The sequence below is a fragment of the Arachis hypogaea genome, chromosome 12, assembly GCF_003086295.3.
Source record: "Arachis hypogaea cultivar Tifrunner chromosome 12, arahy.Tifrunner.gnm2.J5K5, whole genome shotgun sequence".
Classification (NCBI taxonomy): Eukaryota; Viridiplantae; Streptophyta; class Magnoliopsida; order Fabales; family Fabaceae; genus Arachis; species Arachis hypogaea.
Window position 1 is genome coordinate 116,921,206 of NC_092047.1, and position 17,776 is coordinate 116,938,981.

At 29.3% G+C, this 17,776-nt stretch overlaps 1 protein-coding gene across 1 annotated transcript; it reads left to right on the top strand.

Annotated features, from left to right (window-relative positions):
- The first annotated feature begins 11,394 nt into the window (after positions 1–11,394).
- LOC112728628 (sugar carrier protein C) lies at positions 11,395–14,605 on the top strand. The gene is made up of 3 exons (XM_025778849.3): positions 11,395–11,705; positions 11,807–12,129; positions 13,302–14,605. The coding sequence occupies exons 1-3, from the start codon at positions 11,573–11,575 to the stop codon at positions 14,400–14,402; spliced, it is 1,557 nt and encodes a 518-aa protein (XP_025634634.1). The 5' UTR covers positions 11,395–11,572; the 3' UTR covers positions 14,403–14,605.
- Positions 14,606–17,776: the final 3,171 nt, after the last annotated feature.

The window sequence follows — 17,776 nt, forward strand, 5'->3', positions numbered from 1 at the left end:
TTTACTGTCCAAACACATGACTCTATTACTTATTTTCTCTTGCTGTTATTTAGTAACTAAGTAGTTATACACTTGTCATGTACAGAAGTTATACACTTATCAAACAAAAAAACATACACTAGTTGCTTATTATATATTAATAAATGTTTGCAGATGAAAGATTTTTATTATCACCAAATAAAGAGAATGTTTACAGCATCGTGCATTCGTGCTTTTGTCTAACTGTCTAAGATTGTTAATCAATAACGAATTGAATAATTAGGCAGCATTTAGTTCTCTGCATTTTAATAACAAAAATATTTGATAACAAAAAAATTAGCTAAAAGTAATTTAAATTTATTTTATTTAATATTTATTAATTCTAAATAAACTTAGATTTTTTTTTTTGTCCTTCTAGCATTATCATTCAATAATTACAATGATATAATTTCTGCTTGTCATCCATCATACAAACGGTTGTCTCATTCAAAATTGTTCTTTGTTTTTCCTTTTTGTATGACCTATAATGATTGGGAAACATGCAGATTCACGAGAAATATTTATGTTACAGTTTATATCTAATTAATTGTTAAGGAGATTAAATTGTATAATATACAATTATTTCATGATTAGGACTAGCAGAAATCAGCCAACTAAAACTAAAATTTTAATATATTATTATTATCTGGTCTTATGCAGCAAATATTCTAAAAATACATCATTTGCCGCTGAACATGTTTGAATATTTTATCAAAGTTGGTTGAATATTTCAACATATAAAATCCCCTGAACATGTTTCACAGAAAATTAGTGGACAACAAGGTAAAAGGAAAAAAAAAAACTAATAAAATCAATAACTAATCATAGTTAAAGCAAATCTCATGGTGTACTCTGCTATACATACTATATCCCCTGTTTTATGTCATATGGTAACATTTTTTAAAAAAAATTAAACTAATAACTTTAATTTGAAAATACTAATATTATAGAAAAATTTTTAAATATATCAATATACTAGTATTTCAATAATTTTTAATTGTTGATCTTAATTATAAAAAAAATATATAATATATATAATTAAAATCAACGATTAAAAATTACTGAAATACCAGTATATCGATATACTTAAAAACTTTCTAATACTATAAATCTACAACCATAGCTAGTATTATTTGCATGCGGACTTTAGGTTTTATTTTATACTATGAAACAACAGCAAACTAAACCTTGAAAACCGCGCAACAAATGTTTAATTATTAATATGCCAGCTGATGAGACCATGTGGAAGGAGGTTAACATCCAAAGATTTATTTCTCAACTTTGCATATATTATGATTATGGTGGATAACTAGTATTAAAATAAAGTTATCTTCACACCTAGTGGTACTATTAGATATTCAGTTATGTGAATTAATTATGGGGAGGAGAATAAACAAAACAGAGTGTTTAAAAAGTGGTATGAAGGATGAATTAAAAAAGATTTTAGGGACTAATTTAAAAAATGAATAATGTTTTGGAGATGAATTTGATCATTAATTTACACCAGAAACATATGCGTAACTTCAGCGGCCCTCTAATATGAAAAGACAACATAGAAGTAAGCACCGTAAGGCAGAGTGATAACGTTTGAATATTATTTTGATTGAACTATTGGAAGATAGTATTTAATTTTGCATGCATACGACATTGGAATACATCATCAAATTGTGAGATTGTCCTTTGGAAAATTGCATCTATTTGTCCCTTAAAGCAGCGTTTTGTAGCCATAGAGTGAGGATGTCAAATTCAAAATAAAACGGCATTTATAATTAAAATCTTATCCTAACGGATAAGGTTAAAAGGGATTCTAACTGTATTGAAAGAAAACTTAATAAATTAATATATGGAGAGATCATTTTTATTTTCTTACAAAATTTTAAGAGTGATAAAAAATACGAAAAATTTAAAAAATAAAAACTCTAATCAAAAGTGAACTGGTTATAAAACATTAAAATATATTGTGCAGAGACAATGTTAAAAATTGAATCCGAGATATGATGCTTAAATAACTCAAACAATATCACTTGTGTCCGCTTGGACATTGTAACTAAGCTAGTTGTACTTTGGAGGATTTGAAAGAGTCAAAACTCAAAATTATTGAATTGTCTTCAATAATCTCTGGTGAGTAGTGACATATTCTTTTTCTCATCACAAATATTTATGTCTCAATATTTTCATGTTAAGATAAAGGAACCTTAATTATTTTCCCCCATAAGTCAATGGTCAACGGAAAAAAATAAATTAAAAACTAATTATAAATAGGGACATGGTCGTGAATGTATATTAGAGTCAGAATTTCCAGCTACTAGTCCATGTTACGTGACCTATCCTCGCCCATAATTTATTATTTCAATTATCATGATTTATTATTATTTTCAATACAAGTGGTTATCCAAATTATAAGAATACTGCATATTCACATTTGACTTTGTTGCTATGATATTCATTTTATAAAAATAGTATTGTATTTATTTTAATTTGTTCTTGCATTTTTTTTGTTGCTTTAATCATAGATTTTTTGGGGCCTTTTGCATGCACAAGGTTGTCATTTAATTTCCCAGAGCTTTATCAATTGACGCGGCTCCTTTAATATCCTTCTTCATTCTCTCCTTTAAAGATGATTAAGTTTCTAATCTAAATCATAACTCTATCATCAACATCATGTTGTGGCAGGAATTCAAAACAGAGTGCGTGGAGTTTGGATATGCCATCAATTAGCTTTCACTTTAGTGTCAATAGTAATAATAAAATTTAATCAAATTAATTCGACACAAATTATTCTTGTTTTAGTATTATTCATAGTTTTTACAACTCAATTAATCAATAGTACTAATTATTATTGCTTGATAATTCCATTCTGGAGACTAGAGAGATGTTTAAAATATTCAGCAATGAATGGATCGCGACAGCCTAACTTAACTAATTAACCTGGTTTCTTAACTATGTAATAAAAAATTTTAATTTTCACCTATAAAAATATTTTATGATTAATCATCTTTTTTGTATCATGTCCAACATTAAATCGAATAAATTCTAATACCATATTTTTACTAATGAACTAATTCAATATCTCCTATTTATGAATACCATAAAAAAATTTATCTTTAATTAATTCGGGACATGTAAAAACAAATCAATAATTAAAAAAATAAACTATTATATAAGACATGATAGATATATAGATATATACTTATTTCTGTATCTCTTTTTATAAGGAAACTAGCGGCTCAACAGGCACGTTTCATGCCTGTTCAGCCGCTTTTCAATTGTTTTTAAGAAATTAATTTTATTTTTTTGTCAATATATCATTCACTCTTTAAATTTATTAAATTAGCATTTTTTTATTTTAATATTGATGTGACTTTATTTATATCATATTTTATTAAAATTAAAATTACTATAAACCAAAATATAATTCAAAAAATAATGATAATAATATTATTCTGATTCAAAAAGAGTATATATAAATCAAAATACATGTTAGTTATTTACAAAAGATAATTTTTACTTAAATGTCATGGATATTTATATTTGTCTTCTTCTTTTTTAAATGGTAGGACAAAATATGAATCTAAATATGAAGAGGTCTTCATTTTTTTAAAAATAGTGAAAAAATAGAATAAATGAAAATTCTTTTTTTTTTTAAATATCAAAATATAAAAATAATTAATAAACAAAATAGGAGAGTATAAAAATTGTGTATCTGAACAAAATCCTTCGTAATTCATCATACATCTTATCAATAACTTCTTTAGTCTTAAAAAACGGTCAGATTTACTGACCATAAAAATAAATATATAAACCCTTCAAAATTATTCAATTAAAAATTATGTGTAACAAAATCAAAATAAAAACTTAGAAATATTATTTATAAATTAACTATTTATAAACGTTATTAAGTTTAATTATTTATTTTTAATTAGTATTTAATTTGAAGCCGAGATAAAAATTTGTATTCAAAGCACTCTATCTTCATACATAATTTCAAATGTTAAAAAATATTTTATTTTTTTAATTTTATATTTAGTTTTTTAAATTATCTTTAATTTTATTATTTTTTCAAATTATTAATTTATAATTTTTATTATATCCCCTTACTATATCAAACACTATTCTTTCTCTTATTATTCTCTATACACATACCTGTCATTGTCTAATCGCCATTATTATATTATTTTATTCTTTCTCGTTTTTTTTTTCTTCTCCTTCCACCTTCTTTTCACCTACCGTAATTAATTATTACTAAGTATTTATATGTTACATCTTTTATATGTTAATCATATAACCAGTGCCATATGCTAAACAAATGATATTATAGAAATCAAAATAAATTATATTTTTGTAATATAATTCATTTATTTTAGTTTAATTTAAAAATAAATGTTCATATTACTCAAATTTTAAATATAATACTTTGTATAATTAATAATTTTAAAATATAAAAAATAATATTACCCCATATGAAGTAATTTAAAAGAGAAAAAAATGAATTTAACAAAATATTAGACTTTTTCAATTCATCATTAATAGGTACAAACATATTTAAAAAAATAAAGAATACATAAAAGATGAAAAAAATTAGTTCTTTCTTGGTAAGAAAAAAAAGATAGAATACTATCTTTGTACGTGAAATATTGGGGACAAATTAAAAAGGTAGAAGAACGATAAAAATATCAAATTGGGTAAGTAAATTAAAGAGAAAAAAAATATAGGTGAAAGTTATACGTGAATGTAGTAACTGCAATAAAATTAAATAAAATTTGTAACGATGGATGTGATGAAATCGATGGTGTTAAAAGTAAAAAAATAATGGCAGGAAGAGAAATATAACATAGCGTACTAAGAGGTAAAAAAAAAAAAGTAGTAGAATTGATGAAATTATTAAAAAAAATAAAAAAGATATATATTTTTTATGATTACAAAAAAAATTCTAATAGAATAACTAGAGTGAGGCTAAATTACTAGATAGACCATAAGAGTACAGTACTCACAGACATACTCAAAACAACACTATACAAACAAAGACTAACATAAAATTAAATAAAATATTATTTAAATGAATACCTCAGAATATAATAACAACTTTTTGAATAATTGTTCATAAGACAAAGGAGAATCAGAAAAATATAAAAAAAATAAAAAGAGAGATTGTGGGAATAAATAATTGAATAGAAGTTATGCGTGAGTTTTTGTAACCGTTAGTGAAATATGTTAGTGAAATAAATTACTAGACAATATTTTTGAATAATGTTAATAGGGTTAAAATAAGAAATAGAAAATTGGACACCAAATCCTATGTATTGGTATTATATATTGTTATAGATATATAACGTGCTTTTGATAAACAAATAGAAAAACATATTAAAATAAGAAAATTGCTCAAAAATAATAAGTATTGTGCAATTGAAATGGGTGTTCAATTGTTGTTTTCATTATGCTGGAGCAGATATATGACTATATTCCTTTCCTAGGTTTTGTGTGGGATTGTTCATAGTTCATAGGAAATTTGGAAAAACACGTGGGAAACGGATGACTTTGGTAGGGTGAAGTGGGGACCCATGCACTTTCATGGAAACAGGCGTAATAGTAAAATGTATATGAATTGGGTGTGGTTGGCGCCATATGGAAAAGAACATGGTTACGTAGGACATTATCCAAATAGCATTACAATTTGCTCCTATACGTGCTTACCTACTTTGAGCCAACCACGTTTGAATATGGTAATGTCCTTCAAATGCTTAGATACGTAACTCTTCACCTCTCTTTTATTCCTCAACATCTCAACTATATATGTTCTAATGCACCTCTTATAGTTAACAAGCTAAGAGTAATTATTATTACTAATGACTCGTAGTGCTAAACTTTTAAATTAGTCTACATCCAAGTGTCTAATTAATGTATAGACAAACGGAAAACAAAAATATTTTGTCGTACATATATATACATATAAAAGAGAAGTTGCAAATAAAACAATTAATTAAAACCGCTAAAATTAAAAAGAGTGTTTGCCTTAAACGGGCAAATACTTGGTGTTTGTTTAGGTACTATTAGATCGATCAAAAAAAATTTTGTCAATTAAAATTTATTTTTATTTTTTAGTGTGTCTGACAAATTTTTAATAATAAAATTAAAAATACTAAAAAAATAAAAAAAATCTTTTTTAAAAAATTATAATTTTACATTTTTTTTAAAAAATATTTTTTTAAAAAAAAGTTTTTTTCACATGTACTTTTATTTTATTTTATTCAAATATAATTGATAGATAAAAATATATTTTTACATTAGATATTTAAATATAAAATCACTTTTATTGTTATAAAAGTTTTTTTTATAAAATATCATTAAAAAAATTTTTTTTTTGAGAATGACGGTCAAACAAGTTCTCAATGTGAAAGAGCAGGACGCTAATAAATTAAGGGAATATTGTATGAGAAGAAGAATAATGTGATAAAGAATTGGTTCTCTCTTTTCCCACGCACAAATGGGATCAATTTCTTTTCCTTTTAGTAAACTTTCATTTTGTTGATATTTGATTTTATGAGATGCTCTTCATCTCTTTTTATCACTTTTGTTAAAGTAGTGAAAAATGCTGAATTGATGCCCTTGCGGAGATTTCGTGGTTGGTAGCAGGTTAAATTGATTTGGTCCTCATACAGCAAGAAGGTTTAGCCTCTTTGTCTCTTTAAATACCTGGTTAATAATGTGATTTATTCAATCTATCTTTTAAAAACAATATCAATTATCAAATCAGTCTATATAAAATATGTTATAATTAATACAACATGTATATTAAAAATATGTAAAATATAAAAATATTATTTAAAAACTATTTTATGAAGATAGATCTTATGAACGTTGAAATTATACTTAAAGGCTTAGTTACATTTTGAATTAATAATAATAATAATTCACACTTGTATCAATTAATAATCACCCATAATGAACATTCACCTATTCTCTCTTTTTTTTCTGACTTTTCTCTGTTTTTAACCTCTTGCTAAGATTCTCACAAATTTAAATAGTAAGCTTTGATTTAATCAATATATGCTTAATAAAAAATAGCATGGTTTCTATTTTAATAAAAAAAGTTTCGATAACCATAATAAACATATGCTTGTACAAAAATAGTCTTGTGTGATTTAATCACAATATGCTTAATTTATCTTTAAAAAAAAACACGAATTATTATATTGTAGTGAATATTTATTATCCTATCGCAGTATCGCTTATTATTTGAGTTATTTCTCATCCTTTGATTTTTAATCGTCTAGCAAAACATCATTTGTTTATTTAAGCATGACTATTTGATAGTCCATGCATGATGACATGTGAAATTATAGATGGAGACGTAGGGTGTGGATTAAATCGCATTAAAATGCATTGAAGAGGTTACTGTATGTGTCAGAGGATCAGAAATCTTTTTTAGCATTATGGGCTGTCTTTTTCCGGATGTTTAGGAAACAGGCCACAGCCTATCACCGACCGCGTCAGCTTTAATCCGTTTCCTACGTTGTCTCCAACATACACTACCCTATACATACATACAACTCCCTCTTCGTATTTTAATACGAAAAATATGTAATTATTTTTATGTAAAATTATATGTAGTCATAAACTTTTTTTTACTATATTTTCTTATTTTGTATATAATTATTACTTTTTTTCAAAAGATTCTACATTTTTATTCCTACATGTTATCAAAATTATTATTACATTTTTTTCTAGAAAATAAATATTAGATATAAAAAAGATAATACTAATTAAATAGCAAAATCATTTTAACATTATTACCACTATCGCTCCCATTATACTAGCTAGTACTAATATTAATATATATATATATATATATATATATATATATATATATATAGCTATATATTATTACGTTTAGATTCACCCAACAAAAAAGGGCTATCACGTTTGTCATGATAGTGATAAACTCTTTAACGCTAGAATAAGTGTTTACAAAACTCATCCATAATGTTGGATGAACTGTTCTTTAATTTTTACTTTTTTAGTGTTATTTAAATGTCTCAGTTTTAGTTTTATCCTATTCATATTATGAAGAAAAGACAATATGAAATTTAAGTACACTACTGGTAATGAAAATGTGTTGATCATCATATGTATATATAATTATATATATTTTGACATATCTGTGGCATTTCCTAATCCAAATTTTTAAACTCGTGAGTTGTTTTGTACCTATTTTTAATAAGTATCTAAGATTCGATTTCATGCTTTCACGATTTCAGGTTTTGCTGTAAAGGCCTTAGAAGTCACGAATTCTAATCCTCTCCATGGCTACATACTATTAGTACTATTACTACAAACACCGACATTATCCATTTCCCAATTACTATGCACAAATAGCACCCACTATTATTATTATCCCGTGCCACTCATCGTATCTCGATTTTTTATTTTCATATTGTAGAGCAGTGTGTATATATATATAAAAACTACTACACCTTTTAACGATGTCTACTTTTTATAATATAAATCACGTCTAGATTACGTTTAAATGCTAAATCACTATAACCTATAATAATTTATATAAAAATATCAAAAAACACATACGTATAATAATATACAAAAAATTATAATTTTAAACTTTATTTATTTTATTTAGATAATTTATCTTATTATTTTTATGCACTTTCCTAATTCTTAATAATATATTTTTTTTCTATAGATCAATGGTCAATAGATAAATCTAAGTATCTAATTATTACCACTTTAATTTTTTTCCAACCAAATTTTGCTGACTCACCAGCCATATCCATTTAATTAATATGAGAATCACAAGAAATAAAAGAATCAATATTCAAAGCTTACACACACCCGGCTCATATACCCTGTGAAATTCCGAGTATTATCTGACGTGTGAAACACCTCACGCTGTATATCTTCCAAAATTGAAGACCATTTGTGATTGGATTGGGGTAAAGGCAAATCTTGGATACAACTTTAAATATTAAAGAACTTTGTAATGGAGAGGAATAATATACCCTACTTCTATATATTGTCAACCGCGCCTCCGTCGGAATAAATCCAACTTTTCTATATAAAAAAAAAAAAAAAAAGAAAAGAATGTGAACTTGATTTTATTATTTGAAAAAAGGATAAATATATTTCTGATCTTTTGTCCCGCAGATATTTTTGTCACTGACCATTAAAAAATATTTTTAAATTTTTGACCTTTACAAAAATTGAATGGATTAATTCCTGACAGAGGTATTTGGACGGATCAATCCCTGACGGAGGTATTTGGACGGAGGGACTGATTCGTCCAAGTTTTATGAATATCAGGGACTTAAAAGTATTTTTCAATGGTCATGGATAAAAATGTCCGCGGACAAAAGGTTAGGAACCTATTTGTTTTTTTTTTTTTTTTTCATATAGGCTCGTCCAACGGCGAAACAGTCTGACAGAGACTCGTCAGTGTACCTGTACGTAGACACTAAGAAAAATAGCAATGAATTCATGTAGATATATATAGTCATCATAGTGTTTACAATTGGATAAGTAGGCTCTAAATGGTAGAATATGATTAACATATTCTTTCACATTTTTAACAAATATATATATATATATATATATATATATATATATATTTTCCTACCACTTATAATATATCAAGTTTAATGGAAAAATTATAGATATCCTAATATTTAAGGTATGTAGCATTCTTCAATAATTAAATACTAAATTAAAACAAGAGACTAAATTTCACATTTTCACTCTTATTGTATGAAGCTGAGTCATCGTGTATATGGATAATTTTTTAAGGTCACTGTAATAATGAGGCTCAATGTTATTGATATGGAAGAAGGTTTGGTGTCATTCTCGGATATGGATTGTTGGGGTTTCATACCAATCTGTGGGGCAGCCTTTTTTCTGGTGTCAGGTACCAGAAATCGGACCCTGCGACATGTTTATTTTCAGCTTTGGACCAACAATTCGTTGGATCCGATTTGAAGAAGATGAAAATTTGAATTGGGTAAAGGTGAACTCGGACCGTCCGAGTTGCTAGTTGGGGATATTTTTTTTTTTCAGCTTTGGATCAACAACTCGTTGGGTCTGATTTGAAGAAAATGAAAATTTGAATTAGCTTAAAGTGAACTCGGACCGTCCGAGTTGCTAGTGGGGGATTTTTTTTTTTGTTAAATGAAATCGTAGGGTCCGTGTTGTTGAGGACTTGCATGTCGCACGGTGCGAGTTGCTCTCACCAACACCCACGGTCCGATTTTTTTGTAACCTGACACCACCCCTTTGTGCAGCACCCCTCCTTCCCATAACGTGGTCCAACCCCAACCTTCCATCCATATAGAAATTAATTAGTGTAATAATGATATAAAGATACAAAATTATATTTAATAAATAAAATATAAATAAAAATATTATATTTAAAAATATTAAATTAATATGTTTTATGTTTATTTTAATAAAAATATAAAAAGACAAAATTTATTTTTTATTTTTTATTAATTTTTATAATTATATTTTTTATTGTTAGATATTTTTTAAATATTTAAATAAAAATGAATTAAATTAAATTTTTATAATTTATTTTAATTTATTATTAAATAAAATATAAAAATATTAATTTTTTATATCTTATTTTCAACGTCTTATTTCATTCTATATTTTGAATTTGAATCAAATGCGGCCTAATAGAATGATTTTACATTGCTTTTTATTATGTTGATAAATTAATTTATTGACTATAGGATATATAAAAAATATACGCTTTTAACGAATGAGATCAATTAAAAAAACAATCTCTTATCTAAAAGGGACCTTGATACTTCAACAATTTAGGCAAGTTTGACAATTAAGTTGCTGCCTTCGTTAATCCTATACACCGTATATAAATTGTTCCTTTTCAATAATAAACAATTCAACATTAATAATAAATATTTTATTATTTATTAGAATATTAAAACATGAATTTTTGTAACAAATATGTAAACACACTTCCTATGAATCCATAAATAAAATAGTTTTAGCAGAAGTCTAATTTTTTTTAAGTTTCTACTAATACATAAATTTTTAAATTATATCCTTAATATATATGGTAGATCGCAAAACCTTTAGAAATGTAGTGTTTTTTTTTTCTTCTGTAAATTCAGCATTTTAAATACATTTTTAGAATTTCATAGTTTATTTCTTTAAACATGAGTATTGAGTGTTTACAATATTGTTTAGAATAATTGAAAGTAAAAAATAAATCAACATAAACACAACTAAATAATAAATATTAATACACACGTAATACGCAGATATGTATGAGGAGTAGTGTATTGTTGGTATTTTTTGGTATTATGACTGACAGCTCAACAAAAAGAAAAGATGAAGAGAGAATTTAAAGATAATCAAGAAAAGAGAAAAAATAATAAAATAAAATAAAAAATGGAGTCAGCGCTCTATTTAAACACTTGCCACTCCCCATCGTAAAGCTCCACATTGTTTCCCTTTCGCTCTCTGATCTTCTTTCACACACTCTCTCTCTCTCTCTCTCTCTCTTCATTGGTTAATATTTCTCGTCAGAATGCCGGCCGTGGGAGGAATTGGCCCCGGAGGGGGCAAGGAGTATCCCGGAAACCTAACTCCTTTCGTGACAGTAACATGCATAGTTGCAGCCATGGGAGGCTTGATCTTCGGTTACGATATAGGAATCTCCGGTATATATATAATAGAAAAACAAGATTTGAAGCTTATTACGAATAAGTTGAATGAAACAGATCTAAGAACTAATTTGAATTTGTTTGCATATGGTGAATAGGTGGAGTGACTTCAATGGATCCGTTCTTGAAGAAGTTTTTCATGTCGGTGTACCGCAAGAAGCACAACGATAAGACCACCAACCAGTACTGCCAATACGACAGCCAGACGCTCACCATGTTCACCTCCTCCCTCTATCTGGCGGCGCTGCTTTCCTCCCTGGTCGCTTCCACCATCACCAGGAAGTTCGGCCGGAAACTCTCCATGCTATTCGGAGGCCTCCTCTTTCTTATCGGTGCTCTCATCAATGGCTTCGCCCAAGCCATTTGGATGTTGATCGTTGGTCGGATCTTGCTCGGTTTCGGTATCGGTTTCGCCAATCAGGTATTATTTTTTTTTCTCATTTCTGTGAGTTATAAATAATTATTTTGCTTTGGTGTCTCTTTAAAGTATTCATTATTCCTTAAGATTCTTGACCGTGAATCTGTTTTTTTTTTTTTCCATATTGACAATTAAAAATTTCACTCGGTTGATTTCAAAGCACACGTTAGCTAAATTTTTAGAGAAAAATTATCTAATTTTAATTTGAAAAAATATCAGTGTGTTGTCTTATTGGGCAGCACCGAACATGGCTATGTCTCCGATATTCTCTGCCTCTGTGCTGAAATGAACTACAAATCTCCCCTGTTTCAAATTAAGACATGAAACGAAACAGATCTCTGTTGAGCTTTGATTTCATCCTTCCGTTTTCTTCTTTTATTTTATTTTATAATAATCTAAGAACGGGCAATTATAGTCGTTCAATGCGTCCGTTTTCCACTATTTGATCATCATTATTGGTTATATCAAGTTTTCATTTTTTTACTTTTCCTTTCCCTTTTTTTTATATATTTTTCCAGATCTGTAAACTTATTTTCCTGCTGTCATAAATTAATCCTTACCCTCTAAAAAAACAAAAGGTAGCCGGTACTGAAAAGACAACAACAGAGAAATATATTTATTTATTTAAGCTGAAGAGAAACACAGAGACCAAGTCTTGGTAAAAAGTTACTATAGTAAAATGCACTTATAAATCTTTTAATCATTCATTTCATTGAACATATTTAAAAATTTTAGTTAGTCCCAAAAGTCACGCATGTAGTTTTCGGCTTGATTTGACTCTCTGCTCCTTTCCTCTCCAATTTGAAGGTTGAGTGTGTTGGCTTAATTGGGACTTAAATTAGTCCAACTTGACAGCTTTTAAATTACTATTGGCAATATTATTGTGGAACAATAGCACGTTTTTCATCCCATGTGATGTGACATTCTCGATTTTAATTTCCACTCTGCTTAATCCTTTTTCCATGTAATTGATTTGACCGTTTTGATTAATCTATATAATTAAAAAAAAAAATAGAGACCCACCAATAAATAAAGCTATTAGTTGTAGGGTTTTGCTTTTTCCAAGAAACGTGACAAGTTGATAACAACTTGTGGCATATTGTGTATATGAACATGAGTGTTTACTATTTAATATTTGATTTCACAACTAACTATTACATTGAATTATTTAACAGTCTGTGCCACTGTACTTGTCGGAGATGGCTCCATATAAATACAGAGGAGCTTTGAACATTGGGTTCCAATTGTCCATCACAGTTGGGATCCTAGTGGCGAATGTGCTCAACTACTTCTTCGCAAAAATCAAAGGTGGATGGGGATGGAGGCTTAGTTTGGGTGGTGCAATGGTCCCTGCACTCATCATCACAATCGGATCACTGGTCCTTCCAGACACACCCAACTCCATGATCGAGCGTGGAGACCACGAAAAGGCCAGGCAACAACTGAGGAAGGTTCGCGGCGTGGAAGACATTGATGAAGAGTTCAACGATCTTATTGCCGCAAGTGAGGAATCGAAGAAGGTGGAACACCCTTGGAGGAACCTGCTGCAACACAAGTACAGGCCTCATCTCACCATGGCAATCATGATTCCATTCTTCCAGCAATTCACGGGCATTAATGTCATCATGTTTTATGCGCCTGTGTTGTTTGGCTCTATTGGCTTCAAGGACGACTCTGCTCTCATGTCAGCCGTCATCACCGGCGTCGTGAATGTGGCTGCCACAGTTGTCTCTATCTATGGGGTTGACAAGTGGGGTAGGAGAGCCCTTTTTCTAGAAGGCGGAGCCCAAATGATCATATGTCAGGCCGTAGTAGCTGCCGCTATTGGAGCCAAGTTCGGAATTGATGGAAACCCCGGTGATTTGCCAAAGTGGTATGCTATTGTGGTGGTGATGTTTATTTGCATCTATGTGGCCGGGTTTGCATGGTCATGGGGTCCTCTTGGGTGGTTGGTGCCCAGTGAGATCTTCCCATTGGAAATTCGTTCAGCCGCTCAAAGTATCAACGTGTCTGTCAACATGCTCTTCACCTTTTTCGTGGCGCAAATATTCTTGACCATGCTTTGCCACATGAAGTTTGGCTTGTTCATCTTCTTTGGATTTTTTGTTGTCATAATGACCATCTTCATCTACTTCTTCCTCCCTGAAACTAAGGGTATCCCAATTGAAGAGATGGGCAAGGTTTGGAAGGCACACCCATATTGGTCTAAATTCGTTGAAAATGATGATTATGGCCATGAAGTTGAGTTGAATAAGGGAGCTGTCAAGAATGTGTAATTACACTAAGTATTTCATCTTTTCTGTTCCTAGTGGCTAGTCTTTATTTTTATTTTTTTTCTTGGTTAAAAATTAAATGATAATCCATTTCAATTTCAATGTCAATATATGTATTTCCCTCTCAAATGAACAAAGTCCAAGTTTACACAGGATATGCTTTTTTCTTTCAATATTATCCAATCCAATGACACAATTGTTACGAATTTTCTGAATTTCATTTTCATACAAGCAGTCCAATATTTTCAGTATAATACGGTTGCTCTGATTATTGCGAGTTGAAGGGCGCCAAATGGCTGATAGGTTAAAGTAATGATAATGACATCATAATTTATCAAATTTAAATAAAGTCAATAGCGTGGACTTACAACCGCTTATGGTTAAAGGGACCATTCACAACGAAGAATCATCTGCCACAGTATAATATAAAAGTAAGCGACTCTGACACGATACAGCATAAATTTTCTGTCTCAAGATATTTGTTACACTAACACATCCAACACAACACAGCACAACCAGCGAAACATAAAACATTTATGGTTTATTTGCATCAATTTAATATAGTTTTCTCAATTTAACGTCTCGTCTCTCGTGTGTAGGTTGCTTAGAGAAATAAAATCCCAATTACTAGAAATGCCCTTCATAGTCTATAACTCAATATGTTGATGAATTAATAATGCTAAATTTTATTTAGTAGATCAATAATCTCCAACCAACTTATTATTGCATGCTGATTCAATCGTATATTTGGAAGACATATAGGAATTGCACTTAATTAAAAAAGGTATAAACCAGCCAGATATAATGGACACGAAAAATCTCTCATTTCTCAAATGATTTCTTCTTTAATCATTTAACACAAGACAAGAATATAGTCCTAGCTAGTTTTCTGGGATCAAAATGATTGCTTTGTTGGAAATTTTGAAGCCACTATTTACTCTAAAAGTAAAAACTAACTATATAAAAATTAAGCTCTCTGTCCTTGGAAAGTTCGTTGGAGGTTCCAACTGCCAACAATTAAAGTTTCTCATGCTTTTGAGTAGCACTTCTTTTCCCTTTTTTCATTGATGTAATGAAGAGAGTGTAGTACCTTTCGGTGGACAAGCGTGACCATCAAAATAAACCAAAGATGTAACTTATATCTTATCATGACTCACAACTTACTAAGAGGAACAAAATCTTTGGGGCCAAAAAGGAGAGGTGTCCCTCAATTAAATCACGGTCTTTGCACCAAAGCAAATGAGACTAGCACGAGAATAATGAACGCTTTTCGATGTATTTGGCTTTCTTTTTCTTGTGTCTCTAAGGATATGTTTTTGGATAAGAAATGGAATTAATTGAACACTCGTTATCCCTCTTTCTGGCCTTCTTATATAGGCATCTTATATCATATGCCATTGTTTTGGGGCCCTCCTACAACTTTACTCAATGGAGACTAACATGTCTTCCACCTTCATATTTATTTGGATGGCGAAATGCTTTTCACGTCACCATGACAAACACCAATTGAAAACTCACATGGAAGTAGTGTTAATTATTATATCTTCTTTGTTTTCTATGAGATGAACAAGTATTAACTAAATATTCTACAGCGAGGTTTGTTGATTTGTTTCAATATATAGTAATCATTAAATTGGGTAGAAATTCACATACAATTATATTCATATGAAGTTGTTAGTTGATAATTATTAGATAACAATTTAATCAAACATGTTAAATCATCTCATCATATCAACTAATTTCTTTATATGAAGATAATGCATATGAATCGGATATAAATTTCTTATGCAAGTGAAATAAATCGAATATTGCATACCAAATTTGTTCACAATGAATAAGAAAATCATTAGTGGTAACAATGTGCAAGAATCTAACTATTTTTAGGAGATAATAAAGTTCTAGTTCACTGTATTAAGATATAAAATAACTCAATATCACTTTGTTTCTATTATTACTTTCTAAATTATAGGATACATTAAATAAATTTAAAAAAACGATTCCAAATTATTTCCGGATGATTATGAACTTTATTTTATGTTCTTTTTAATTGTTGGAATTAATTCACAATTTGTCTGCCTACTTTTTTTTTGAGAACATTAACTTTAGATATGAAGCGGGCATTATTTTATCTTCTATGAAATAAATTTTTGTACTCCATGAAAAAATCATCCATTCATTTCAATAAATTAAAAAAGAGAAAATGAAAACTTATAGATAAATGTATTAGAATAAGAAATTAATTTGCACCATAAAATAAACAAGAATTTTTCTACTTCGAGCGTGGTTCACAAAAGTAAATGGGCCACTTAAGTCCACATTGCTCATGAATAATTGGGCCAGAAGTGTAGCTTAATTATCGTTTTTCCAGGTAATAATTGTTGGATAATAAAAGCCCAAACTCTGACGCGTAATTACGGAATAGCCTTGGTCCAATTTTTGGGAGTGGAATAGCCAAAATTTGGCCCAAAAGGGTACATGCGAAAGTAGAGCGAGGAATTACCGTCCAAAAAAAGAAATATTTTTGTTCTGAGAGAAATGGAGCATGAATACGAGATTATACAACAACAGCGCCAATGGACCTTGACTCTAATGGCATTTTTCTTTCTTTCCCACTTCAAAGTCTAGGGTTCAAATTCTAGAGAATACAATTGAGGAAAAATGTGATAAAATATGTGAGGAGTGTGTGGGTGTGTTGTGTACCTAAGATTGGAGATTGTCCAAACCATAAAGGTAATAATATTATAGAAATTCAATCAACAACATTTATTATTTATATATTTATTTACAATAGCATAATGAAATCATATCAAATACGAATAAATGGCCTAAATCTGGAATCAAGTGCGTCTCCAATGGCTGGATCATCCCACACTAGATTGTCCCACCATTCTGTTTTCTGCAGATGATCGCATCCAACAACCATGATGAAAAGGCAATACTTCATTGTATATTCTCTTGAGTCTCACCAGAAAAGATAGTTTAAGAAATCTAAGATGCGGAAACAAATCCATGTCCACAGTTTCGCCTTGGTCTTCCTTCACCAACTCTTGAATTGAGTTGCAATTTCTAACTTGAAGAATCTCAAGGCACTGAGCATGCTTCAGCCATGTGAAGTGAGTTATTGAATCACATCCGTTGATCTCTACCTCACGAAGCGCCTCGAGGTGACAAGTGTAAGTGATGGATGGAACTTCCTTGATGTTGTACAAATATTGCAGAGTTATAAGCTCCAACAATGTTGCCATCTCAATTGGCTCATCAATGAAACTAAGCCAAAATTTTCGGATGCCTCTCATGGTTTTTAAGTTGATGCAAAGTTCCTCCAATTTGTCTATCAAGATTGCTTCTCCTCCATATCCAAGTCTTAGAATCTGCAA